Source organism: Lycorma delicatula, chromosome 10 (genome assembly GCF_047948215.1).
Source record: "Lycorma delicatula isolate Av1 chromosome 10, ASM4794821v1, whole genome shotgun sequence".
Taxonomy (NCBI): domain Eukaryota; kingdom Metazoa; phylum Arthropoda; class Insecta; order Hemiptera; family Fulgoridae; genus Lycorma; species Lycorma delicatula.
In genome coordinates, this window is record NC_134464.1 from 10,799,256 (window position 1) to 10,827,255 (window position 28,000).

At 31.4% G+C, this 28,000-nt stretch overlaps 1 protein-coding gene across 11 annotated transcripts in view; it reads left to right on the top strand.

Annotated features, from left to right (window-relative positions):
- Nucleotides 1–28,000, top strand: part of LOC142330832 (uncharacterized) — a 117,623-nt gene that overhangs the window by 75,760 nt on the left and 13,863 nt on the right. For 9 of the 11 annotated variants that reach the window (XM_075376276.1, XM_075376286.1, XM_075376285.1 and 6 more), the window contains 3 exons: nt 3,397–3,756; nt 17,550–17,725; nt 24,356–24,506. In XM_075376276.1, coding sequence (XP_075232391.1) covers nt 3,397–3,756; nt 17,550–17,725; nt 24,356–24,506 — 687 coding nt within the window. Of the gene's footprint in view, nt 1–3,396; nt 3,757–17,549; nt 17,726–24,355; nt 24,514–28,000 lie in introns of all 11 variants that reach the window. The other 2 variants (XM_075376283.1, XM_075376284.1) reach the window with 2 other exon arrangements.

A 28,000-nucleotide genomic window follows, 5' to 3' on the forward strand; every position in this document is an offset into this window, starting at 1 on the left:
AGGCTGAACGATTGGCTGGCGCTGCTACTGAGCCACCAACATTACTGTGGCCCATTACTGAGAACCAAGTAGAGAGATAAGAAATTCGGCAGAGTTGAAACTCCATCTTCAGTTGCCATAGAAAAAATGTCCGCCTTCGAAAATTTCATCAAAACAAAATCATTGATTTCAAATCTAGAAATCATTGATTAGAAATCAGCTATCCCCGGGGTGAGGCTGTTTAATGTTGTTCAATCATGGGAAAATCATCTTTCTCATTATCCACCAGTTTTCCTTAACCTAAATCCTTTTCACATTATTTTCAGTTGTGTGAGTTTAGATCAGATATGTTGAGGCTATAGATACATTGATTGTACAAAATAAGTTTAATTACTCAAATGCCTACCAGGCCTGGTACAAATATCTTCTGAAATTTAATACTATACTAAAATAAGATGTGAAGGTGGTAAATATTACCACAATATCGGCTTAGTCTGTTTAGCTAATCAGGCTGTAGTCAATGGTGCAACTGTCTCTTAGTGGAATGGTGGCTCAACTTATGAGGTCATCTGGGAACTCTTTTTTCCTATCCTGGAGTTGTTGCAAAAAGGCTAGACTCATGATCAGGATGGTTGTAAAATAAACACGACTCTCCTCTTCTTCATATTATATACACGTCTATCTATCCGTAATTCCATTTTGATGTTGGAAATAACAAATCTGAAATATTTTCAACACTGAAGATAATTTTGATTGTGACTATGAAGACTGTAATGACTATGAAGATGAATCTTGTGGAGATTATTTAAACGGAATATCTTCAACCTGTTTCTTTGAAACATTAAGATATACGAGCAAATGGCTATAATAAATAAACGATATCTATTCATTGATATGAATAGAAATAAAAATCTATTGCATTTTGTCAGTGCATTCGTGAATATACAGTTTAAAAATATTTCCCATTCTAGGAACTGCTTGAATGCTCAGTGAATATGGAACATTTGATAGTACATAATTAATTTTGTTGTACGTAACATTAAACTGATAATTTAAAAGTAATTTTTTTTAATGAATTCCAAAATTACTGGTAATTAACTATAAATAGTATGCAATATATAAATGTTAATTATGCATAATATTTGATATTTCATGATATTACTTTATAAAGCTGATGATTAACAGAAGTGTATTTGACAGAATTTGTCAAATACATCTGTTAATCATATAATTATAGATTTTACTTTTACTCATATAATTAATAAATTGATTATTATAACTATTGCTTATACTATTTTTATCTGGTTTTATATTATACTTGAAATATAATTGTCACCAAAAAATAAAATAAAAAAAGCTGAGAATTTAAATGCTGATGTTTCAGGATTAACAGTCATTGTTTTATTAACTGAACAAAATTTTTAAATTTAATAAATTAATTTTTAGAATACTGTGTTTTATGTGTAAATAAAATACCAGTAGTGTTTGTTTTGAAACAAATTTATATTACTTTTAATAAAAGATTCATTTTTAGTTTTTACAATTACTGTTATTATTCATAAAAAAATAATAATATTATTTTGAGTAAATATTACCATGTTATACTAAAAAAAAGTAACAATCCTGTATGATGGATGATTTGTATTGAAGTAAATATTTCATTACTTAATTTGAAGTATTTTATATTCATCTGTGTTACCGTAATTAATAAATGATTCTGATCAAAAATTATGCAGCTGTTTACAAATTTACAATAATCTTTGTATTTTATAAATATACTGAAGTATTTATTTAAATTATAATATCATTTAATTATTTCCTACTTTTTAAAATCAATAGTTAATTTTTTATATCAACAACCATTACAAAGTAGTTATAGTTTGAAATATTCACTTCATTACCTATAATATAAGAATGAAAATATTATTATTATTATTAGTATTAATTTACATATATTTACAATAATTCTTTTGTTATTTATCTATAAGCGTTTTCATTTTGTAGCTGAATTTACTTATCTTTTGTTTTATTTTCTGCACGTAAAGTTATATTTTCATATGTTAGATTAGTTTTTGTTTATAGTAATAACACATTAATTTCATTGTTTTAAAAACCCTCTTAACATAACTTTTAAAACCAGATTTTAACACAGTAATATGGAAAACACTTTTATAATTAATATTGCTTCATCACCTTTTATCCTATGTCTGATTCAGTTCACTACGTGCTGTTTTCACTCATGGTCATGTCTTTTATTTTAGTCATAATCAATGAATCATGTTACATTTATTTTCACAAGTTTGTATCTAATTTCAGAGCACCTGTCATCATTTATGAAAGCTGCCAACTATTTTATTTGTTGTTTTTTATTTATTTTTCTTTTTAGTGTTGATCTGCCATCTCTTTATATCTTTCTGTTTCTTTTTCTCTATCGATCTTCTCAGTAGTAAATGCATTCTTATAGCACATGTCATGATTAATAAAACAAATAAGGTAGAGATTAAATAGTTGTTTCTTATTTCAAGGTTTATTGAAATGCCTGCCGCATTTCAAATAAATGTACTTTTAATTTGATGAAAATTATTCTTTTATTAATCAGACTTCAATTAGGAATATTATTTTTCCTTCTGTAATTATTTCTAGAATTAAAGTAAAGAAATTATTCCTTTTACCTACACAATGTTCTTTAACTTCAATTTTTCTGTTAATTACATTTATTCAGTAGTTTATCTTGACTGCTACTTTATCGCTACTCTTTCATAAGATGCTTTGGATAAAACAAAAATAAAATACTGATTGGCAGATCTTTGAAAACAGAATCCCTTTCTGGACTTTGATGTAATATTTCATTTACAATTTTTGTCCTGTTTTGTTTTGGTTAGAATAAATCATTATGTTTCTAATATTATTCAGAAATTATTCATTCATAATGTAATTAGTTCTGCAGCGTAAGATCAGTGTTAGTAGTCATGTAACCGTTGTTTTGTTTGATTTATTTTGTGGCTCTTATAAACTAATTGACTAATTGCATTGGTTATGTTTATACTTTTCTTTAGACATTTGGTAAATAGTTTTACTATTCTGTCCATTCTCTTTTGTTCATCTTCATATTTTATTAATTTATAATTGTTAGTTATTTGGATTTTATTATTGTTATTGTTTATTTTTATCTTTTTTAGAAGGACAAGACAAGTTTTAATTTTCTTTTTTTTTTCTTTTTTTTTTTTTTATAAAAAAATTGTTTAAAAAATTGTGGCTTAAAAAACAGGTAATCTTTAAAAACCTTGAAAAATAATTTAATTTTTGGTTATACAAATTTACCTGGTAGGGGTTAAGTAGAAATATTAAATATTTTTTCAGATTTTTTTTGGTAGTGTAATGTAAAATTTATACTGATTGTTTATTCTCTCTTTTTAGAGTCCTGTCAATGGTATTGAGAGTATAAAATATAATGAAATAAGTGCTGATGACTCTGAAGATTGTAAAAAAGAAAGAGTTGTAAATGATAATAATTCAGAAGAAAATCACAAAGAATCTGATGATAAAGATATACTTACAATAAAAGAAGTAAACGATAGTGAAGTTAGTTCTGAAGAGCATGTGACAATAAAAAATAATGTAAGCGTTGAAGAATGTAGAACTACTACCAAATCTGAAATAGTAGCTGAAGAAACTGCGAATAAAGCAGTTGGTGACAATACTGAGAAAAAAGAAAGTACCATAATAAAATATGACACTGAAGAAGAATCAAAAAAGGATCTTCCACATGGACAAGAGGTTCAGTTAATTTAATTTAAGTAATTTAATGTTATTTTTAATTATTAATTAAAATTCTAATTATACTTAGGATAATTCCACCAGTCTTTTATTTTCAGTAGAAGGAAATTAGAAAAACTACATATACAGAATTTGTTCTTATAGTTTAAAGGGAGATGCATTACAGCTCTTAATTACACAGTATTCCTGCTTTTTCTCGTTTTGAAATGTCAGTGTCACATTTTAAATTATTAACTCTGTATACTACATTCACTATAAGAGCGATCCAATATACCAGCTTGTTCCGTGGATAAATATTGGATGATTCTTCATTGCAGTCACATAGAAGATGCTACTCAAATGTTCCAAAATTTTAATATTAATAAATTAATATTAAATTAAATATTTTATATGTATATCTCATATATTACATTAATTATTGTAATATGAACTGTTTGTATTGTAATTGTGTTTCCCTACATAGTATAACCTGGACTTCTGCTAGTTAGTCGGTCAAGTGGAGTTATGTAGATCAGTGATTTTATATTTTGTGACTTTGTAATGGTGTGTTTATGTTTCTTTGTAATTCTATGGTGAAGTAAAAGCGAGAGCCATTACAGAGCAACAGATTTGACTAGTTGGCTGTAGAAAATTATCAGACTCTTAAGCAAGCATTTGGGAAACATGCTTTAGGCTAAATACAAGTGTAAATTGGTCCAATATTTTAAAAACAGACTATAGTTTGTGAGCATTCTGCACATTCTTTATTTTAAAACATGCCTCAAACTGTAACAGAAGTGTTTAAAACTATTCTAAAAGACTAAAGGAGGACAATCCACATTATTTGTGAGATTGCAGGTTTATCGTGAGGTGCTTTCAGCGAATTCTTTCATGGAGCTCAACACGCAGCAAATTGGCACAAAATTTGCTTACGTATTACTTTGTGTGTAAATTTTTGTTGCCTATTTACTACTAATAGGCAGTTATCCCACATCTTCCCAACTCATTAGACCCTATGTGATTTCTTTCTCTTTCTGAAGATGAAATTAAAGCCTAAGTCTTGATAAGAGATGACTTCCAGAAGCGTTTCCATTCATGAAAACAATGGTGGAATCATGTTATATATACAGAAGGAGACACTTTCAGGAGGATATAGGAGAGTAATTTTTCTGATTTTTTACCAGCTAATTTTAGGAACTTCTGGATTACTTTTTGTTTAAAAATATTGCTTGTGACTAAGCAAAGTCCTGTAGCCGTAAAGATATAAATTAGGTATTACAGAATTTAGAAATATAAAATATGTATGTATCTTTTATGTATTTTAAGAAACATAAAGCTTGCAGTTTTTAAGTAGTATTAAGATCAATAAGGCATTAAAGTTTTACTGTAAAAATGTATTTTTCAAATGTTCATTTAGATAAGTCTACTGCTAACAGTACTGTTAAGACCTTTCACCTAAACATAGTACATAACAAACAAAAATGTGGAATTCAAAAAACTGCTCTATGAAACCCCCAAGCACTGCATGTTTAACAGAAATTTAAACTTCTCTAATTATAATTTGAGAGGGAATTACTGCAAAACAAGTTGTAAAGGTGGAGAAATGTATTAACAGTTTAGTTTAGAATCTCCATTATTTATATTTTATATTAATGATATGGTTAAGATGGTAGATATTCTTCCAGTAACATCCTTCTTTATACAAATGATGCAATAATTTCAATACAAGGTCAAATCATACACAGCAATTAAACCAATGGTTCTGTGGTTAGATAATGATTCAAAGCAAAGATAAAACAAGTTATTTGTTATTTAATAATAAGCAGATAAATATATATTATATTAATAATATAACAATGTATCTAATACTAATATTGTTTAGTCCAGATATTTATTTGGACTAAACAATATTAGACTTCATACACTTAACATGTTAACTTCATACATGTTAGACTTAACATGTTAACTTCATACATGTTAGACTTAACATGTTAGACTTCATACACTTAACATGTACATACAGTAAATTACATGTATTTTTCAATAATGTAATACAAATTAAGTTAAAATGTGAAACATATAATGATCATTATAACTTATGAAAATATATTCTTTAAATATAACTGAACAATATATTTTATTGACTACTAAATATGAACCAGCAAGGTTAATAGACAAAATAAATACACCTAACCAAGGTATGGCACCAAGGCGGTTTTTATTTGAATATATTTTTGGTACTCCAACTCCAGATATTGAATGTTCTATATTTCAATACTTTAATTTATATTTAATACCAGAAAAAGTAATTTTTGGAGATTCAGACATTATTGAACATTGGAATTGGGCTCGCAACAATTCATATTATTATATCATTTTAATTTATTCATATTTAATTTATCTTTTTTTGGAATGTTAGAAGCTTGAAAAAGGTTGGTAGGCTAGAAAATTTAATAAGGGAAATGGGTAGGATGAAGGTGGATATAGTAGGAATTAGTGAGGTTCGGTGGGAAGAGGAAGGCGACTTTTGGACAGGTAATTTTAGAGTAATTAACTCAGCGTCAAATAATGGGCAGGCAGGAGTAGGTTTTGTGATGAACAAGAAGATAGGGAGGAGAGTGGAGTATTTCAAGACGCATAGCGATAGAATTATTGTGATAAGGATAAAATCAAAACCTAAACCGACAATGATTGTTAATGTCTATATGCCTACAAGCGCCCATGATGATGATGAGGTAGAGTGTGTATACGAAGAGATTGATGAAGCAATTAAACATGTAAAAGGAGATGAAAATTTAATAATAGTTGGAGATTGAAATGCAAGCATTGGAAAAGGCAAGGAAGTAAATATAGTGGGTGAATACGGGCTGGGCAAAAGGAATGAAAGAGGGGACCAACTTATAGAGTTTTGCACGAAGTATAATTTAGTAATTGCCAACACCCAATTTAAAAATCATAATAGAAGAATATACACTTGGAATAAGCCAGGCGATACTGCAAGGTATCAGATAGATTATATCATGGTTAAGCAAGGATTTAGAAATCAACTCGTTGACTGCAAAACTTACCCTGGAGCAGACATTGATAGCGACCATAATTTGGTGATAATGAAATGTAGATTGGGGTTTAAAAACCTGAAGAAAAGGTGTCAGATGAATCGGTGGAATTTAGAGAAGCTTGAGGAAGAGGAGGTAAAGAAGATTTTTGAGGAGGACATCGCAAGAGGTCTGAGTAAAAAAGATAGGCAGAAAATGTATAAGAAGAATGGGAGAATGTTAAAAAGGAAATTCTTAAATCAGCAGAAGCAAACTTAGGCGGAATAAAGAGAACTAGTAGAAAACCTTGGGTTTCAGACGATATATTGCAGCTGATGGATGAACGTAGAAAATATAAGAATGCTAGTGATGAAGAAAGTAAAAGGAACTATCGGCAATTAAGAAATGCTATAAACAGGAAGTGCAAACTGGCGAAAGAAGAGTGGATTAAAGAAAAGTGTTCAGAAGTGGAAAGAGAAATGAACATTGGTAAAATAGACGGAGCATACAGGAAAGTTAAGGAAAATTTTGGGGTACATAAATTAAAATCTAATAATGTGTTAAACAAAGATGGTACACCAATATATAATACGAAAGGTAAAGTCGATAGATGGGTGGAATATATTGAAGAGTTATACGGAGGAAATGAATTAGAATATGGTGTTATAGAGGAAGAAGAGGAAGTTGAGGAGGATGAAATGGGAGAAACAATACTGAGATCTGAATTTAAGAGAGCATTAAAAGATTTAAATGGCAGAAAGGCTCCTGGAATAGACGGAATACCTGTAGAATTACTGCGCAGTGCAGGTGAGGAAGCGATTGATAGATTATACAAACCGGTGTGTAATATTTATGAAAAAGGGGAATTTCCGTCAGACTTCAAAAAAAGTGTTATAGTAATGATACCACAGAAAGCAGGGGCAGATAAATGTAAAGAATACAGAACAATTAGTTTAACTAGTCATGCATCAAAAATCTTAACTAGAATTCTATACAGAAGGATTGGGAGGAGAGTGGAAGAAGTGTTAGGAGAAGACCAATTTGGTTTCAGGAAAAGTATAGGGACAAGGGAAGCAATTTTAGGCCTCAGATTAATAGTAGAAGGAAGATTAAAGAAAAACAAACCAACATACTTGGTGTTTATAGACCTAGAAAAGGCATTCGATAACGGAGACTGGAATAAAATGTTCAGCATTTTTAAAAAATTAGGGTTCAAATACAGAGATAGAAGAACAATTGCTAACATGTATAGGAACCAAACAGCAACAGTAATAATTGAAGAACCTAAGAAAGAAGCTGTAATAAGAAATGGAGTCCGTCAAGGATGTTCCCTATCTCCGTTACTTTTTAATCTTTACATGGAACTAGCAGTTAATGATGTTAAAGAACAATTTAGATTCGGAGTAACAGTACAAGGTGAAAAGATAAAGATGCTATGATTTGCTGATGATATAGTAATTCTAGCTGAGAGTAAAAAGGATCTAGAAGAAACAATGAACGGCATAGATGAGTCCTACGCAAGAACTATCGCATGAAAATAAACAAGAACAAAACAAAAGTAATGAAATGTAGTAGAAATAACAAAGATGGACCACTGAATGTAAAAATAGGAGGAGAAAAGATTATGGAGGTAGAAGAATTTTGTTATTTGGGAAGTAGAATTACTAAAGATGGACAAAGCAGGAGCGATATAAAATGCTGAATAGCACAAGCTAAACGAGCCTTCAGTAAGAAATATAATTTGTTTACATCAAAAATTAATTTAATTGAGGAAAAGATTTTTGAAAGTGTATGTTCGGAGGGTCGCTTTATATGGAAGTGAAACTTGGACAATCGGAGTATCTGAGAAGGAAAGATTAGAAGCTTTTGAAGTGTGGTGCTATAGGAGAATGTTAAAAATCAGACGGGTGGATAAAGTGACAAATGAGGAGGTATTTCGGCAAATAGATGAAGAAAGAAGCATTTGGAAAAATATAGTTAAAAGAAGAGACAGACTTATAGGCCACATACTAAGGCATCCTGGAATAGTTGCTTTAATATTGGAAGGACAGGTAGAAGGGAAAAATTGTGTAGGCAGGCCACGTTTGGAATATGTAAAACAAATTGTTAGGGATGTAGGATGTAGAGGGTATACTGAAATGAAACGACTGGCACTAGATAGAGAATCTTGGAGAGCTGCATCAAACCAGTCAAATGACTGAAGACAAAAAAAAAATTTATCTTTATTAATATTATTATCATCAAAGAGCAATCTATACAGAGAGGTACTTTTCATTACCTTTAATTTAATTGTGAAATAATTTAATTATGATATTATAAAACTTTACATTATTTCAACTATCATATCCAAGTGTTTTTTTGGTATTGTAGAAATAATATTAATAAACTAATGTATAGCAATGCAGGACCAGTGACACCATCAAAGGGATATTTTAAATTAACTCTCCTTTCTACAGTATTAATTTATGCCATCGTAATTATTGCCATGTCAGACATTGTAAAACAGAAACAAATATTTCTTGTTATAGTCACATTAAACAGTAACTCAAAACAAATTAATAGTAACTTACTGGGACAGATTTTCTTGCATGAAACAGAAAGGAACTCAAATCAAAATGAAACCAGGTGTATTGAGAATACACTTAATACAAGGTCACTCAGACAAGGTCATTTCCTTCAAACATTCCATGTTATAATGTTACACCTATTTCAGAATTAAAAACATGGTCTAAATAAAGGGAATAGTTTAGAATTTAAACATTTTGATCAAGATAGGAAAGATCAATTCCAGAGAAGATATTTAGAAATGTTAATGTTGATTCATTGATTTATACATTTAAATTGTCTAATCTGGGTAGTGAGCACAATCATGTATTTGATACTGACAGAAATGCAAAAGGTGGCTGAAATGAATTTATCAAATTTTATTAGTTTAAGAAAAAACTACTATGGAAATTTTAAATGTATTCTATTCATTAACAATAAAGAAAATAATATTTTATCTGTTAAAACTTAATTTAAAGCATATCAGTGTTTTAAGGCATAACAAGTTGTGGCTATGAAATATTTATGAATGATAAATGACAGGAGTATCAATATAGGTCTGCTTATTTTTTAGATAACAATAAAGAAAAAAACATTCTTTTGGAGATTCAATGTGGGTAAAAGAAAACAGTTATAATGAATTAACAATAAGGTCAATAATTAATGATAAAAGACAATTAAGGTTAGAAATTGATCTGAACAGGTATAATCCTGATCTAGAAATAACATTTATTTATGATTTGAGTGAAAGCTATCATTTGTACTGGTACACCAAATAATCATTTGTTAAAATCCGATTTATCACATTCATTGTATGGGTCACAGATCCATGATCTAACAACAAATATACTAATGAATACTACAAGATTTTGTCAGGTTATTTCAGTATTCAACAAAGATTTATAATAGTTTTATTGAAACTATTTTAAATGACTATGAAAAAGTAAAGGAGATGTTCACATCAATGTAAGATTTAAAATTTGAAATAGGCATTGTGTTTGAAGATATAATGTTATTCAAACACAGCTTGAATTGTAATTTAATGATTTTCAGGAAAAATATTGAACATTAAATCAATCCTACATGGGAGTTTAAAGGAGTTAAATATTAAAACAACAGCTTCAAAACCAATGCTTTATTTTGAAACAAATAACACTATTAGATGAAAAATGGATGAAGTTAAAACAAACAAAGCAGTTGTTAATAATACCAAAAAAAATATATACAAGATGGTAGATTTAAATTTATAAAGAATATTTACCCATTTATTAAGCAGTGTAACGTACTCAAGAAATTGAGAATAATAAATAAAAATTATGATTTTGAAACTGGCAATAATACACATCAAGTTGATTATAGAAAATGCAAAGTTATTTAGATCTAAAAGAAAATGTTCATTTTAATAAAGGTTATTTTATTTCAAATATCAGTAAGAATATAAATCCAAATGCATCATTAGATATCAGAGATGAGAATTGATCATCTAATTTGAGTAGATATTTAATAACAAAAAAAGGTTACGCTGTTATTTGTGATAAAAATAACTAGTGAAATGAATTATACAGAATCTCTTTGGGAGAGTTATAGTGGTTTATCTGATAATAATTATCAATGAAAAAGATAAGTTGAATTATAAAAATAATATAGTAGAAAGATCAGGCTAGGTTTATAAATTTATAAGATTTATTTAGATTTATTAATCATTTGTACTACATGTTTAATGTTAATACTCAAATAGATTTCTCAATAGCATAAGCAGAATAAATAAACAAACCATCATCAATACACAAACTGGAATCATTAATAAAACTATTAGCTCAATATTTTGATTGGTTTAAAAACCACAGGCCGAGTGACTACGTCAATCATTTTATTCTCTTTGGACCAGATGTAATAAAATTAGTTACTGAAGATGTCCAGTTGCAGTTTGATGAACATAAACAATTTCTTAATGCTATTGGCAATTCTCAGCTGCTATTGGCAACTATGATGCAACTGAAAGTCATCCCATTGAAATAAATGCTATCAAAGGATTTCTTAATATAATTGTAACATTTATTACAGGACCTAATGGTTTTGTAATAATTCAGGCTACTAGAAATATTTAAGAAAGCTTCCACCAGTTTGTTTGTTCGTTAAAATATCATTGACATCTATAAGTAACATAAAAGAAGAAGAATTTTTTCAAATATCATCTTATTACACTTCAGTTCAGTTCACTCAAGAATCGCCTACCTGATTGTCAATTCTTTCAGTGCCTCTAAAACTTATACGTCAGATGAATACAAAAACAAGTATGATTGTGATCATGTTAGAAATTCATTGACAATATTAACAGAACATTAAATAATTGTAGACTTTAGATTAGAGTTAATGATTAATGGTAAACAATTAAATTGCCAAAAATGATCAAAGAATCTTTAATAATATATAGGTAGCAACAATTTTATAATAAAACTTATAATCTGTCATTATAAATATTATTATATTTCAGTATAAACTGCATTATGATTCTGATGTGTGTAAAATAAAATTGAAAAGTTGGTGTTTTAGTGAATTTGGAGTTTACTAGGTAGTGAAAATAATGAATCTATTGATGATTTCTTGTTTATAAATAATACCATGGTTCAATCTATCCATTGTGATTCCTCATGGCAAGCAGAAATCTGAAACCCAGGTTCAACAACTTGATCAGCTACCACCTTTTAGAGTGATTCCTTACCGAACATTCTCTTCTTGTGCAGTAGATTCATGGCGGTTCAATTATAATTTGTCATGGCTGCTTGCTATGACAAATTATAATACCTAACCTAAACCTTGAGTAAGACTTACCTTATGCTTTATATGTCTTGCTAACAAAGTTATTCATCTGTAATTAGTATATGACTTGACTTCAGTAATTTATCACAACCTTTAAAAGATTAATAACAATTAGGGGTACCCCTTACCCAAATTTTTCTCACAACGGTTCCAACTTCCATTGAGACAAAAATATCGTTCATAATTTATTCATCTTTTAAATTGAGAATCTCTATCATCAGGACACTGTTTCACTAAATGTCCATGCAAATCATTACCTGAACTCAGTTATCAAAAAATTCCAATCAACTGCTTAGGTCATTTGCAACTATTTCAAAATATCATGCAATCTATTTACAGCAATGCTATTTATCACATAACCTTTCTGTTGGAGATTTAGGGTTGATCACCAATGAGAATACTTCGCCATGCATTGGAAGTAAAACATACATCCAGATTGTGCAAATTATCCACAACTACAGTTATCCTATCACGTTATCCACATTGTGCAAGTAACACTGTCAGTTTCTGATAACCTAGTAAGGTTTTTGATTTAGATACTTTAATGGCCAATTTTGAAGACTTGTGCATAAATTGTTTATTACCAATTTCTAATGATTAAGTTTATTCTTTACATACTTTATTGTTATTACAATTTCATTTAATTTATATTTTATAATATGATTGATTTGATAATTATATTCTATTGCTATTATAATTTCCTTGATTTGTTTTCTCAAAAATATGATTATTGATATGTTCATAAATTTTGTATCATTGTATATTTTAAGCTGCATATTCATATTAACTAATTATAATATCATGTTCATATTGCTCTTACACTCTTAGACAGTCTACAGACTAGTTAGTACACTACATATATGCACACATGTATACAACATATACATACATATGCACAACATTGTATACATAAACATTATTTACAAACAGTTCATCAGTGGCATGAGTTGCATATCAGCCACTGGATATACCTTCACTCTGATGGACCCACGAACAACACACTAGAAGAAATCCTAAATTTATAAGATTCTAGTACAATTAATGTGCACTTAATCATTCAGTGATGTGAGTTACATGCCGGCCACGGGATATACCTTCACTCCAATGGACCCACGAACAACACACTAGAAGAAATTCTAGATCTGTGTGATTTTAGGTACAACAGATTATTTTATTCATTTATTATCTAGGTGCAATACGACACTAGAGATTATTTATTCAGTCATTCAATTGAGATTTTTTACACATTAAGAAGATATACATTGTGCTTTATGAGTATTATGCATTATATAATTACATAATTATTATTCTACTATATGTGAAATGAGTATGAATACAATTTTAAGCCAAGTATAGATTCAACAATTTAATTGTAAATTATATTTAACCTATATGCACATTTAAACTTTGTTTATTGTTCTTTAATAAGGCATAATCTATGCAGCACTGTATATTATATTACTGCATTACATTTATAATACATTCATTTACAATTATATTGTTATTATATAATATACTGATATTTTCATATTATTACTATAACATTTCATTACAATATAAAAAAATAATCATATCATTTTTGGCGGGCAGTATGTTCAGACTCATGTATCATTTCCTCTTTATTATTTTATAAATAAGGAAACTAAATACCTTCTTATTCATGTAAAGTATATAAGTTGTTACAATTCAGTTGGCCTTGTTAACATCTGATATTTTATATTAATAATGTAACAATGTATTTAATTCTAAATTTAGTTCAAATTTACACTTAATACAGTTAACATGTACATATAGTAAATAAATATATCTTCAACAATGTAATACAAATTAAATTAAAATTTGAAACATATAATGATCATTACAACTTATGAAAATATATTCTTTCAACATAACTGAACACTGTATTTTATTTACTACTAAATATGAACCAGCAAGGTTAATAGACAAAATAAATACACCTAACCAAGGTATGGCACCAAGGCAGTTTTTATTCAAACAATATAATAATAAAAGTTTTGAATGAAGAGTTTTAAGTATGAGACAGAGTAATTATATATAAGATAACAGGCTTGAACCCTTTTTAATTCGACTAACATAAGACTTTTTTTAAGATTTTTTTTGTTGGATATGATAATTTAACCCATTTGAAGTAATTTCCAAAAAAACATTAATTCACCTCTCGACAACTTTAAAAAAAAAGGTTTTTGTGTAAATTGTATTATTTTTCATTTCAATTATACCCTGCAATGTAAGCTTTTATTATCTTTTAGTAATGGGTTTACTATATAAACTTGTTAATTATTTGAAAATACAATAATTTTTCAGTACAGTTAATACAAATACTAATTGCTTAAAAGATAACAGAGTTCAGTTATTGATGTTAATTGTTCCACAAATAAAATTGCCGGTTAAAAATTTTATGAAAACTCTTTGTTTTGCAATTGTGAAGGTACTGATGTAGTTCTTTGAGTTAAATTATTAATCATTAAGTGCATACTCAATTGGAGTAAGTTAATTATAAGGAGAGAACACTGTTTAAACAACTGTTAGCAACAACAAGGTATTACTCATTTTAAATATTTCTCTGTTATGAAAGTAGTAGGTTATGTGATGAAACACTAATTAGTTTGCATTATAAATATATCAACTGATCGAGAATACATTTATTTTGCATTTGTACAGTAATTTAAAATATTCAGTTCAATTGAAAGTAATATTTACAATTTTTTGACTTCTCAAACATGCAGACTATTATATTTATTCAGATATTTTACAGATTATATTACATTTACTGCTCTTAACTTACACAGGATGAGATGTACTAACTTTTCCCTTATTCCAAATCTATCTGAAATCTGAATGCACTGATTTTCTGGGCTGTTCGCTGTACCCCTTCTGCTAAACCAATGATAATAAGTAGCTTTTTAACTCCTGAATACTTAAATTTATTCACAACAGTGGCATCTCTCTATCTTTTTTGCGGTTTCCATTTTGTTGAATGATCAACTGTACTTTTCACTTGTCCTATTACCTCTTCTGCTTCACTTTGTAAAGACACACATATCTTCATAAATCCTCCACCGCCTCTATACCTATTTTTACTATGACCAAGCACTTCATTACACATCCTTTGTACTTTGGAAAAAAGTTTCATAAAATTTTCAACAGGCAATTTTATTTGTGGGACAATTTACATCAATAATTGAACTCTGGTATCTTTTAAGCAATTAGTATCTGTATTAATTGTATTGAAAAATTAATGTATTTTTGAATAATTAACAGGTTTACATAGTAAATTGATTATTAAAATATTATAACAGCTTATATTATAGGGTATAATTGAAATGAAAAATAATATATGCATAATTCATGTTAAAAAACTTTAAAATGATTTTTTTTTAAAGTTATCAAGAGGTGATTTTTTTGTTTTTGAAATTACTTCTGAAGGGTTGAACTATCATACCTAACAAAAAAATCAGGGTTCTTATGTCTGTCAAACTAAAAAGTAGTTCAAGTCCTCTGTGATAAATGAGATAATATATCAATAAAACAAGTGAAAAAGCTAATCAACAATATCAAAACAAAAGTTCTTTCAATATGTTTTTTGTATTCTTTACATTTCAGCAGATGTCATGGCATAATCTTTATTTTCATCTCAATTAGGGAAAAGACTTGGTCAATGCCCTTCTTTTTACATTTGAAACAAACTATACCAATCTTACTATCTTGTAATAAATATTCAACTTTTTCACATCAGAAACAACACTTTTGATCATTTTGTATAAAAAATTTTGACAAAGAAATTCTGTTGATTAACCTTCAATTTTCCTTGTTTTTTAATCTGTACACTAGATTTTGATATCATTGCTGTAACCACATCTCTTTTATCTCTGTTTGTATATCGAAGTTCATAATTTAGACATTTCTTTTGTAATTTCGCCCTTGTTTTCTCTGCTATAGGTAAATAATGGCAAGTACGTAAATATTATCAAAATCTTTGGGTAGAGTTTGCAGCAATCGAGCACATAAATCATTTTCATCAACTGGATTACCAAGTAACGACAGTTTTGTCTGTATATTATCAAACTTTGCCAAATTAATCTGCACATCACCTACTGATTCCCAATGGATATTATGAAATTGATGTTGAAATAAAAATATATTTTCAGTAGGCTGAATATCATAATTTTCATTCAATTTATTTCAGACATCTTTTGGAGTATCACATGCAGCTCCACAAAGTAATAGTTTCATACGAGAGTTTTAATAATATGTTTCTTTGCTATTACATTTGCCTTTTTCCACGTTTTAAATTTATTTTCATAATTTTTAGAACCTGGTCCAGGTGTAATAAATTTATCACAAACTAGATCAAAAACTGCATCACGTTCTAAAATAGTTTTAATAATAATTTTTGATTTTGCCCAATTTCCTTCACCAATAAATGAGCTTCTCTAATTATCATCATCATCATCATAATAGATGTATTGTTTAAAAACTGCGATCTGCTACCATGTTAGAGGTCCGTAGTTAATATAAGCTATAATGTTATAATAAAACTTTCAATGATAAAACATCTAATTAGTTATGCTGTACTTTATTAACCACAGAGAATATATATCTGAATAAATCATGTGTGAATTACCAATCCATTTTTGATAGTTATTTAATGTGTGTAACTTATATAAATATGAATACTTACTTATATATCTATGACGGAAGAAAGTACAGAGAAGAGGAAATCTGCATTCTCCTCTATCGTGTCTAAAATGCTACACATTTCCATAAGGAGTGTTAAAGGAGTTGGAGCTTGAATAGGCAAAATTTTCCCTTCCTCAAGGTATTACGAACGGTGAATAGAGGAACTTTTAGTTCCAGGCTGGTTTTATGGAACTTTGCCAATCACAGTTTCTTGTACTGCATCATCAGTCCATGATTTTCCCTATCAGGGCAAATCAACAACATTACTTGCCTCTTTAAATTTGCAAAATAATCTTCCCATAGCACTGTGTAATATTGGTTGGGTTTGGGATGATGTCAATTAAACTCATTACTAATATCACAGTGTAAATAACCTTCACGGTCACACAACAGGATGATTTCCACATGTTTCTCTTGTGACAGCATCATTACCTCTAACCCGACAAAATGAAACAGAAATATTAGAATTTCACCTATTGTGGGTGCAGGACTTTCAAACACTTTGTAGATTAAATATATAAAAAGTTGTTTTTAAGGAGATTAATTTTTGTATGAAAATATTTATCCCAAGATTGTGCATTAAAGCAAGAGTGATTTTTTTGAAAACCTATAACATACACCCTATGTATGTCTTACAGTAATTTTTTTTTTAAGCAGATTATCTTTAATATTAACATATATATGATGGTATTAATGAATTTTTATGATTTTCAGGGTGTTGAAGTCTGTGAATCAGCATGTAAAGTGGCACTTCCGTTGACTCCACAGTTACGTCCATTGGTATTACCTGGTGGCCGTAAATGGGTGCAGCCGAGGGATGCATATACTGAAGAATATATTGCTGAAACATTAATTTCACAATCTGAAGTCCTTGTTGGCACTACAATTGGGTAATCAAATCCTGAATTACGTTTTAATAATAAATATTTGTAATTGGTATCTTTCTGTTTTGTGATTTATTAATATTGATCAGAACTGAACAATTTTTTTTGTTCATATTGAACAAAATTGTTAAATATTCTTCCAAAAGAAATTAGATTACCTTATGTTATTGAAAGACTGTTTCCAAGAAGTTAGTGTGTCACTGTTTATGTATATGAATGAATAATCTAGGGTCTGAACCTTTCAGTATTCTGGAAGATTACAAACAACTAGTTTAAATCTTCGTTAGATGTAATATTTTGTCCTATGTCAAATATTTTGTTAATTTCAGTTTTGCTTGTTGTTTATCCATGTCATTTAGATGGGTTTGTTCTTTGCACAACAGTAATAATAATGTCTTTTCCTGATCATAATTAGGTATCACATTTAGAGACAGTGACAGAAAATGCCTTAAAAATGCCCAAATGTGGAACTAATTGAAATAAATTAAGTTTTCAAAAATAAAATAAAAAAAACATTGTTCAGGTGATCCTCAGATACTATATATAGTGTGTGTATATGTTGTGTTTTATGAATCCATTTATTTTGTAAATCTTTCGGATAAATACGAGTAATTTTGATAATTTCTTTTTTGGTTGGATATGTTGCAATAAAAATCTACTATCATTTAAATAAATAAAATTATAGTCTTCTAGAAATGGTATAGCAGCTGAGATAAGATCTGGCAGAGGTGAAGCTTTGTCATGACCCTTAATGTGTTTCCAGGATTGACAGAACAGAATGCCTTCTATACTTTGAAAATTGCTAGTAAAAATTTCTACCTCTAAAAGCTGTAGAGAATGGTTGTAAGTTGTTTGATAACCACTTTTTAATAAAACATTGAAGACCTTTTACCAGTATGAAATCTCAAACAGGTCAGATGCTCTGATACTTGCCTTCTTTTTTCATTTTGTTTGAGGATGTGTAGAATGACCTTTTGATATCTGGTTTCCTTTTTGATATTTTTGATAGTGATTTAGTTGAAGTTGATTTGACAGATTTTTTAGCACATTTTTCATCCTGAACTGATGTTGATAAATGAATGTTAAAACACTTTATCTTCAGGTAGAAATATTTGAGCACCCAATTGTAATTTGGTTAAAGAATTCAATCACCCATGAATCCGATGAAGCTACATCTTCATTGGATGTCTTTAAGCATCTTTTCAGTATCCTCAGATATTGTTTTCTTTTGTGGCTGAATTTTACTTTTGTTTAGGTATTAAAAATTTAGTGGGGGAAATGGTGAGGGGTCTCGCAGACATCCTTGTAACAACAGAGCCTAATAGATTTACAGCGGCCACAAGCGTTTGGTGTTCAGATATGATAGGCGACGTCGCCATCCAGAATCTTAGCGGCAGGTGGGGCTAGCAGTTGTTTTATACAAAAGATGGTGCAGTAGCAGTAGAGTTACCAGAAGTCTTGTTGATTGGGGCCAACGTCAGCCAAAACTGTGAATTTCACGAGTTCGAGGTGTTTATGGGGAGACTACAAGACATCATAGCCGAATTGCCCAAGAAGACAATCTTGATGGGTGACTTGAATTGTAAAACTGCAGTTGCTGGCAGTTCTTATACGATCAGAAGAGGCAAAGTCCTTTTGAAGCTTATGATGAACGGTTTTTATTATCTAAATGAGGCACCAACTTATCACCAACTCACCAACTTATGAGGCAAGAGGGCATACTTTGGTTCTGGACTTGACCACTTTGGACGGTAGGTGGAATCACATCAGATGTAGTTGGAGGGTTCTTCAGGATGAGACTGCAAGCGATCATTTCGCCACGCTTCTTGAAATCGAGGAACCACAGCTTCGGACGGTTGCTTCGCAGAAGCCACCGAGGTTGATGCAGAAACAAGTGGCAACAGTGGTCTCAAACGTGGCAAGACAAATCGGTGCCAAGAGGAGATTATCACTGGAGATCTTCCAGGATCTGATAGTTCATGAGATCTGGCAGATCCCACAGAGCAATTAACACATTTCACCCGGTATATTGGTGGACGGAGGGAATTGCGCAGATGAGGCGGGAACTTCAGTGTTTACGACGCCGAAAGCAGCGGTTAAGAATAGGTCGATTACGAAGAAGCCGCGAGAAGATATGTCGCTGCAAGACGTTCATTGAATTTTGAGATCAAACAATTGAAGATAAACAAATTGCGAGAATTCTGCGGTGAGCTTGACTGTGATCCATGGGGGCGGGCCTATCAGATCGCCATGCCTACCTGTACTCACGGAGGATACTGCAAGACGACAAATAACTAGACTATTCCCTCGGGAAGATAGCGGTGCTTCAGAATATATTGAGTGTGACCGAAAGCGCTTCAGGACGAGGTAATCGCGGCCATCCTCAAACTGAAAGACAAAAAGATTCCTGGGCCTGATGGCATACCGGACGCAGTGATTAAGGGATTAGTCAAAAACGTCTCATGGGAAATAACAAACATTGTCAACTATGGAATTGAGAATAGGTGTTTTCCAGAGTGCTAGAAAAATTCACGATTGGTGTTCCTCCCCAAACAAGGTGGTGACGAACCAGAGTACCGGCGCCTTATGCCTAATAAACAATATGGGCAAGGCCGTGAGAGGATACTTGCGTCCTGTGTGATAGAGGAGCTTAATGCGGTTGTGGGCATCCATGCGAATCATATGGCTTTTGGCGAGGTCGGTCCACAGTGAAGGCAATACGGAAGGTGGTGACTTGGGCTGCCCCTGAGAGACAGGGGACCTGGCGGACTAGAAAAATGCCAATGTTAATTCTGTTAGACGTGCGCAATGCGTTTGGATCACTAACATGGGATTCCATCATGGCTGCCCTTGCAGCAAAAGGGATTAGCGCTTATCTCAGGAGACAGATCGCCGAATACTTGTACGACAGGTGGATTGTTGCGGACACCCAGAGCGGAAGGCTAAGATTTCAGATCTTTGGAGGCATACCGCAGGGGTCGGTTTTGAGGCCCTTGCTCTGACTTCCAGTGCATGATAGTGTGCTCAGTCTACCCTTACCGATGGAAACTGAAACTGTGGCGTACGCCGATGATCTCGCCATCCTGGTCAGCGGCAAAAAGGAGGCTGAGCTACAACAAAGAGGTAACGCGGCTTTAGATACAGTTGGCGATTGTATGCGGAGGCATGTATTAGAGCTGTCTCCACAAAAAAAGCGTTTATATCACATTAACGGGAAGAAGGTCAATTGGCAGAATAAATCTCATGGTGAGGGGGACAGCCATTGCAAAGCAGAAATGAGGTTAAGTACCTGGGCGTACATATTGACAAAGCATGCAAGTTCAGTCAACACATAGTAGAGAGCTGCTCAAACGCAGAGAAGACCTTGAAGTCATTGAATATGTTGATCACTAACCAGGCGGCCCCACGGGCATCCAAACGTAGGCTAATAATGTCGTCTATTACTTCCGTTCTGCTATATGCTGCCCCGGTTTGGGATGCAGCAGTGAGAGTCAGAAGGAACCAGGTACATCTGCAGAGCTTTAATCGGCGCACGTTGTTGGTTGTCATAGCAGGATATAGAACAATGTCATACAGTTCGGCGTGTGTGTTGGCCTCAGTTTTGCCAATCGATCTTCAGATTAGGGAGTGTGAGCTTCGTTATGAGAGCATGGGGAAGAACGAGGTAGAGGCAAATGTGGGGGAAGCATGGCGAGAAAGGTGGACGACAGGAAATGACGCTACTTGGACTAAGAGATTAATTACTGATTTAGATACTTGGACGAAAAGAAGACACGAGGAGATGAACTTCTTTATTACACAAATGCTTTCCGGGTACGGGACGTTCGAATATTACCTCAACAGATTTGGTAGACGTGATTCTTCCTGTTGCATGTTTTGCAGCGGGGAGAACACAGTAGCGCACATCATATTTTAATGTGAAGTATGGCACTTATGGCGAATCCAAGCCAAGGGTATTGAAAGATTAAGACCTGAGAACCTGGTGTCCTTTATGCTGGCCTCAGAGGATAACTGGAGGGCTTTTGACACGTTTTCAATGAAAATGTTACGCGCTAAGGACGCTGAGGGGAGACGTCGTGGTTTTTAGTGTAGGAAAGGGCGGACAGTCCCATACGCGAGGGTCGGCATGCCCAGATGTGCCGGTTCCGGTGAACGGGTGGGGACTCCAAAGGAGGTTACTAGGACTGGGAAATAAAAGACCGAGACCCGGCCGCTGGATGGAGTTCTGGGAACAACATAGTCAGGCCTAGTTCCCTTCCCCCGGCGGTTAAAGGTTGGCACGATTTAAGACCGAGGCCCGGTCCCCGGGGGGGGGGGGACGACATAGTCGGGCCTGGTTGCCCCCTCGTGGGGATTGGAGGCAGGCAAAAAGAGAAAAGATCCAACCGGGGGGGGGGGCCGAACTGCCGGTGGGTGGAGAGGACCCCTTAGAGTTTAAGAATGCTTCCTTCCCTTGGATGAGTTTTACTTAACTGTATGTCCAGCTCATAAGAGTAGGGGGAAAAAAGGGTATTAAAAATTAGATTAAACTGTCAGTGGCCTTTATTGGTTTTGATATCAAAGATATCTTGTGGTAAATTAAATGTGGCACTACATTAAAGCAAAATTGAACCACATTGTTACCCTTAAGTAACGTCACTTAATGAAATAGTCTGTTCTGGGCTCTTGCCAATATCTCATTGACCAAGATGCAGTCAATACCAGCAACTCTTCACTAGACAGCAGAATACTGTCAAGTAAACAACCAGGAAGACCCATGATAAAAGTTACTGAGCTTACAAAACCAGACTGGCTAACAGAATTGAAGGTACTCGCTTAACTTAATGTGTGTTAGTCAAGTCACCTATTGTTGTGTGGTTAGTCCATGAAGCATAAGACTCATTAATAACCACCAATGAAAAATCAATTTTATGAATGAATGGTCTTGTCATACATCTTTTCTTGTGTTAAATCCCACTTAGACTTTTTAATGTTGTATAAAATCATTAATCCCGTATTTGTAAATAATAGAGCCAAATATCTGAGGAAAGACTGTGGTGGCTGCATTTTTCTGTGCAAGATTTGAGCAAGTTTCAGGGGAAGAGTATTTCAGTAATTGACATAATCTATACGGTATAATAATTAGTTCCTTACTATGGCATATTTCTGTTTCATTAGTTATACTGACAATTACCTCAGATCAAGTAATCCCTTTGATAACTATTCATTACAGATACAGATAGAATCACACAGATACAATCATGGTATTAAGTATCAGCTGGCAATAAATTATATGTGACATATGTATGAGGGCAAGTCAAAAAGTAAATGAAATTCAAAAAATCAATATATTTATTTGTACTTACATAAATGATACATGCATTATTTTTCAACATAATCCCCTCCTACTTCTATGCACTTAGTCCGTCTTATAATGAGCTTTTGAATTCCTTCTTGAGGAAAGTTTTCAGTCTGGTGTGCAGAAAATTTTTCACTGCTTCTATAGCTTCTTCATCAGATTCATAATGATTACTCACAACTATTCTTTTAATGGACCAAAAAGATGAAAATTGTTTGCAGCCCGGTATGGACTATATGGAGGATGGTCCAGCAGCTCAAAACCGAGATCTTGAAGGCAAAGGACTGTTTTTTTTATTGTATGAGGTTGAGCGTTATCCTGAAGCAAACTCATGCCTTTACAAAGTTTACCATGTCTTTTGGATTTGATTTTCTGCTTCATTAAACGTAATAGCTCACAGTAGTTGTCACTGTTTCCTAATTCTTTAGGTATGAAGTAAATAAAAAGTGAACCTTCTATAGCCCAGAATATCGTCATAGTCTCCTTTCCAGTAGACATCTGAGTTTTTAACTTTTTTGCTGTGGGAGATAAACTTTGTCACTTACTCTTGGGTTGAAAGTGATGGACCCATGTTTCATCAACAGTTATTATTTATTTAAGAAATGACTCCCTTTCATCTTTGTAATGTTTCAAAAGCTTCTGGGAAATTTTCAAACAATCTCTTTGTGGATACAGGTCAATTGATGTGGAACCCAGTGAGCAAAGCCTTTTTGAAAGTTTAAAGAATCATGGATGAAAGTTTAAAGAATCATGTTACTCTTTGAAGTGAAGGCCTACTTTTCATCACAGAGAGAAATCCTACCGCTTTTAGTGATCAATCCATTTGTAGATCTTGCTCCCACTCAAACAACTCTCTTAGAATTGCTACTGCAGAGGAAATGTATCACTGCTCCCATTTCTTCCTTGGTGCAATCAGACAAAGGAACACTCATTTTAAACAGATTTTTAGAGACAATTACAAATAGCTAACAATGAAACAGTACTTCCAATGAACAGCTGAAAGGGTTATGAGTTATAGCAGAACAATCATTGCTGACATACATATGATTGGGAGGGTAATCAAAATTTCCCTTTACTTTTTTACTTACCCTTATATAATGTGCTATTGACAAATGTGCAATTGTTACTTTTAGTCAGGATTTGTTTGGAAGCACGAGTTGACACAGCCTACTTAATGTGATGTAGAATTAACTGCAGATGATTCAGTATTAAGCATTCCATGGGTTAAAGTTTTTAGTTATTTATCAATAAAAACAATTTTAGGTATTTTAATACATTCAGTTCTCTTCTTCTTCCAGAGTAAATTTCTGTAAATATATACCACCAAAATTTGATACTTCTAATTCTGCAGTTTATAAGTACATAAATGAAATTGAAGAAAGAACAAAAAAAGGTGTATCTGAAAGGCCAGAGAAAGTTTATGGTTTAGATGAATTTTATCATCCTCCTGTAAGTGGTGAGAAAATAATTTTAAAGTCTTTATTTTAATTTTATTAATCATATTCAATGATTACACATTCATATTTAATAAGCAGTCACCAGAATTAGATGAACAACATTCAAGTCTACATATTGGTTATTTTCACTGTTTTCAATAGAAAAGTTGTAGATCTTTACTGCTCAGAAGCATTATTGACAGTCATTTGGAAGGTTTATGTAAATTAAAAAGATACTTTTAATATGAATTATGTAAATCATCTTCAAAAGTTTAATACAATTTCATGAAAGTTGGGAATATACTTGCTTATAGTAAATATATTATTTCAGAAAAAATTGAAATATGTTTGTCTACAGTATAAATAAGATGCTTTTTTAAGTTACCTGAAGGCTATTGCCCTTAAAAGATATTTTTTAATGTCTACTTTACAAACATTATAAATAAAATATAAAATTGAGTTTTTGGAAGACATGAGTACATAAATTTAAATTAATAAATCAAATAAAATAATAAACATAAACAAAAATTTGCATAGAGAAGTTGCTCAAAAGTGTTTTATAAAAAATAAAAATTAAAGTGTAAACACACACTGTGGTAGTTAAATATACATTATATTATATTACTCATATACATTATATTCTTTTACCTAGTATAAAAAATCATGTATATGAGTAACACCACACACTTTACTTCTGAAAATGCTGTGTAAGTATTTCAAAAGATGACTGAAAGCAAACCTTTATTGTTTTCTGAATGTATAACTTATCATAAAATAATTTTGTTTACATTATGAATTATTGTATTTATGTTATTTGTTATTATTTAACATCCATATTTTAAGTTTTTTTTTTAAATTATATTTACAGTATGTTCAACAGATACATTTGAAATATTTATATTGTAAGAAACCATTTTAATACTATAGTTTATATAAATTAATTCATATTCATTATATGCATATATTGTAAATGTATGATGTACTAGCATCCCGTCACAGTCAATATATTTTTATTTTATATTTTTTGTCAAGTAGCCAAAGGCAGGAGCAGCCAGTTGTGTTGCACATGCAGTAACAATGGCCGTAGCTGTGCTGATTTAGCTGGTGCACTGTACACATCATCGCACCCAAAAAAAAATGGTTTTAAGATATTTATCTGAAGAGTATTTTTAAGACCAAATCTACTGAATATCTCGTTACGTATAGTTGGAAATTGGGAAAATTTGCAAACATGTTCAAAATTATTTTATCTTTTTTTACTCCTTTCAAGATTGAATTTCAGAAAATCTTGAAATTAGTTTTTAGATATTCAAAGGAAGATTACATACACCAAAAATCAAATTGATATCTTCATTTGCTACCAAGAAATCAGAAAATAGTACACAAACAAATTATAACAAATTTTGTTTATTACCAGTTGTTGGATTGGTCTATCTTCCCACGAAGTGCTTGCATACCTCATCACTCTAGTCTCATACAGAATCTCCATGGGAAGCCCATTATTATTAAACAGAAATTTTTAAAATTTATTTAATATTATTTTATTTAACGTAAATTTAATTCTATTATTTTTGCAATACTATACATTCGATTGATTTGAACATTCAGTTCAAACCCAGTTCACACAATGATATAGACTTACAGTTCATTAACTCAATTCATTAAAATCTGTGCTTCAACCGGCCCCGGAGATGAAATATATCTAAAAACCTTCTCAGTTATGCGAAGAAACATGGCTAAAAATTTGGTTGCGATTGATAGAGTAGTTTTTTGTTTATCCTGAACAAACAAAAAACCCACTTCCCCTTTACGTAATAGTATAGATTTAATATTTATCTCATACTTTATCTATTATTTTCGAAATAGAATCAGGTTCTGTTTTGGAATTTATGAGTGATCAGAATGGAATTCTAGGTTTTTGGAAGGATTGATTTAATCTAAAATGATAATTTAATTATTTATTATTAAAATGTCTCTCTTGTGATTTATTATGATTTAACTATTTTCAGATATTTGATGTTAATAAAAACTAATATTTCAGCAATTGTATAAGTGCCCACTTTATTAAAGAATTGGAGGATTGTCTCTCACTTTCAATTGAAATAAGTATAAAAAGTGCACCAAAAAATGTGTATATGTAATTTAATAGGAGTGTAAGGAAATAATATGGTGCCCACAACACTTTTTTTTTAGTTTTTTAACTATAAGCATATCACTGTTTTTGTAATATCAAAAACATGATTTCAAATGAATATCACTGTTTTTTGTAATGATTTGAATGGTGTGTTATTGCATTTTTTTGTTTCATCACAGCAACTCACCACCAAAATTGAAAGAAGGCATTTATTTCTGTGGTCTTTTGTAAGGATTAAATAATTTACTATCTAATTAGATGAGCTATCATAAAAAATAAATGCAATGCTTGTACAGTAATACAGCATTCATATAAAGAATTAATTTTATTTATTTATTTTTGAAGCAGGCTAACTTGTTAGTGATTAACAAAAAGCAACTTTTATTTCAACTCAGGTCCTTAAAATAATGTCCTTAAAATTTACATAACAATATTTATCTTTGCATTGATGATAAAGGAAATAAAATTCTATTGTTGTTATTATTTTTAGTTTTAGGATAATTGACTACTGTGGCCATTAGCCCTTTTTTACATAAAAAAAATCTGATGTGGACACTACATGACTTCCTTGTACTCTGATTAAATTACATATACACAGTTTTTTAAAATGAGATGTACATAAAATTTTATTTCATTAATAAATTCCTTTTTTTTAAAATTCTTTTATTGTTAATATTAAATTATTATTTATCGTAAAAAAAATTACAATCAGAGGTTAATAATTATTAATAAATCAATATATTTAAATTGAAAAAAAGTTAAAAAAAAAGATGAAGTCTAATTTTAACCGTTGTGCCTTCCGCTTGTAAGATCCAAATATTTCATTAATTAAAATTTTATTTGGCTATAACAATGGAACCAATGAAAATAATTTTATGATATAAATTCCTTCTCTTCGTTTGTGAAGACAAATGCTCTCCAGAAAGAGGGTTTTTACGTTCACCCTATGCCACGGAAGTTGTGGAAGTAGAATGTTCCATACTCTTAGTTTGCCAGTCAATATGTCACAAGGTGCGAGCGGAGAGCGATTGGACGTGCCCCGGATCATTGATCTTGCCTGTGTCCCCCCTCCAGCCAGCCACCTCTTACATATTAAACCAGGACCGGGGAGGCAGGTACTGCCTGATCCACGATACCGATATCCCAGGGCTCTCACGTTGTAGTAAGGGCTCAGATTCCCTTATCCATGAAACAATCCCTGCCAAGGGTCGAAGAGGGACTGAGTTACACTGGTCGTCGCAAGTCTTCGGCAGAGTAAGCTCACAGCAGCCCACTCCCAACCCGGCTTCATAAACGGGAAGAGGAATGAGCACTTCCTGTCCGCACTCTGCCCAGCATCGGCAAAAACAGATCACGGGACCGCCAATCCCGAA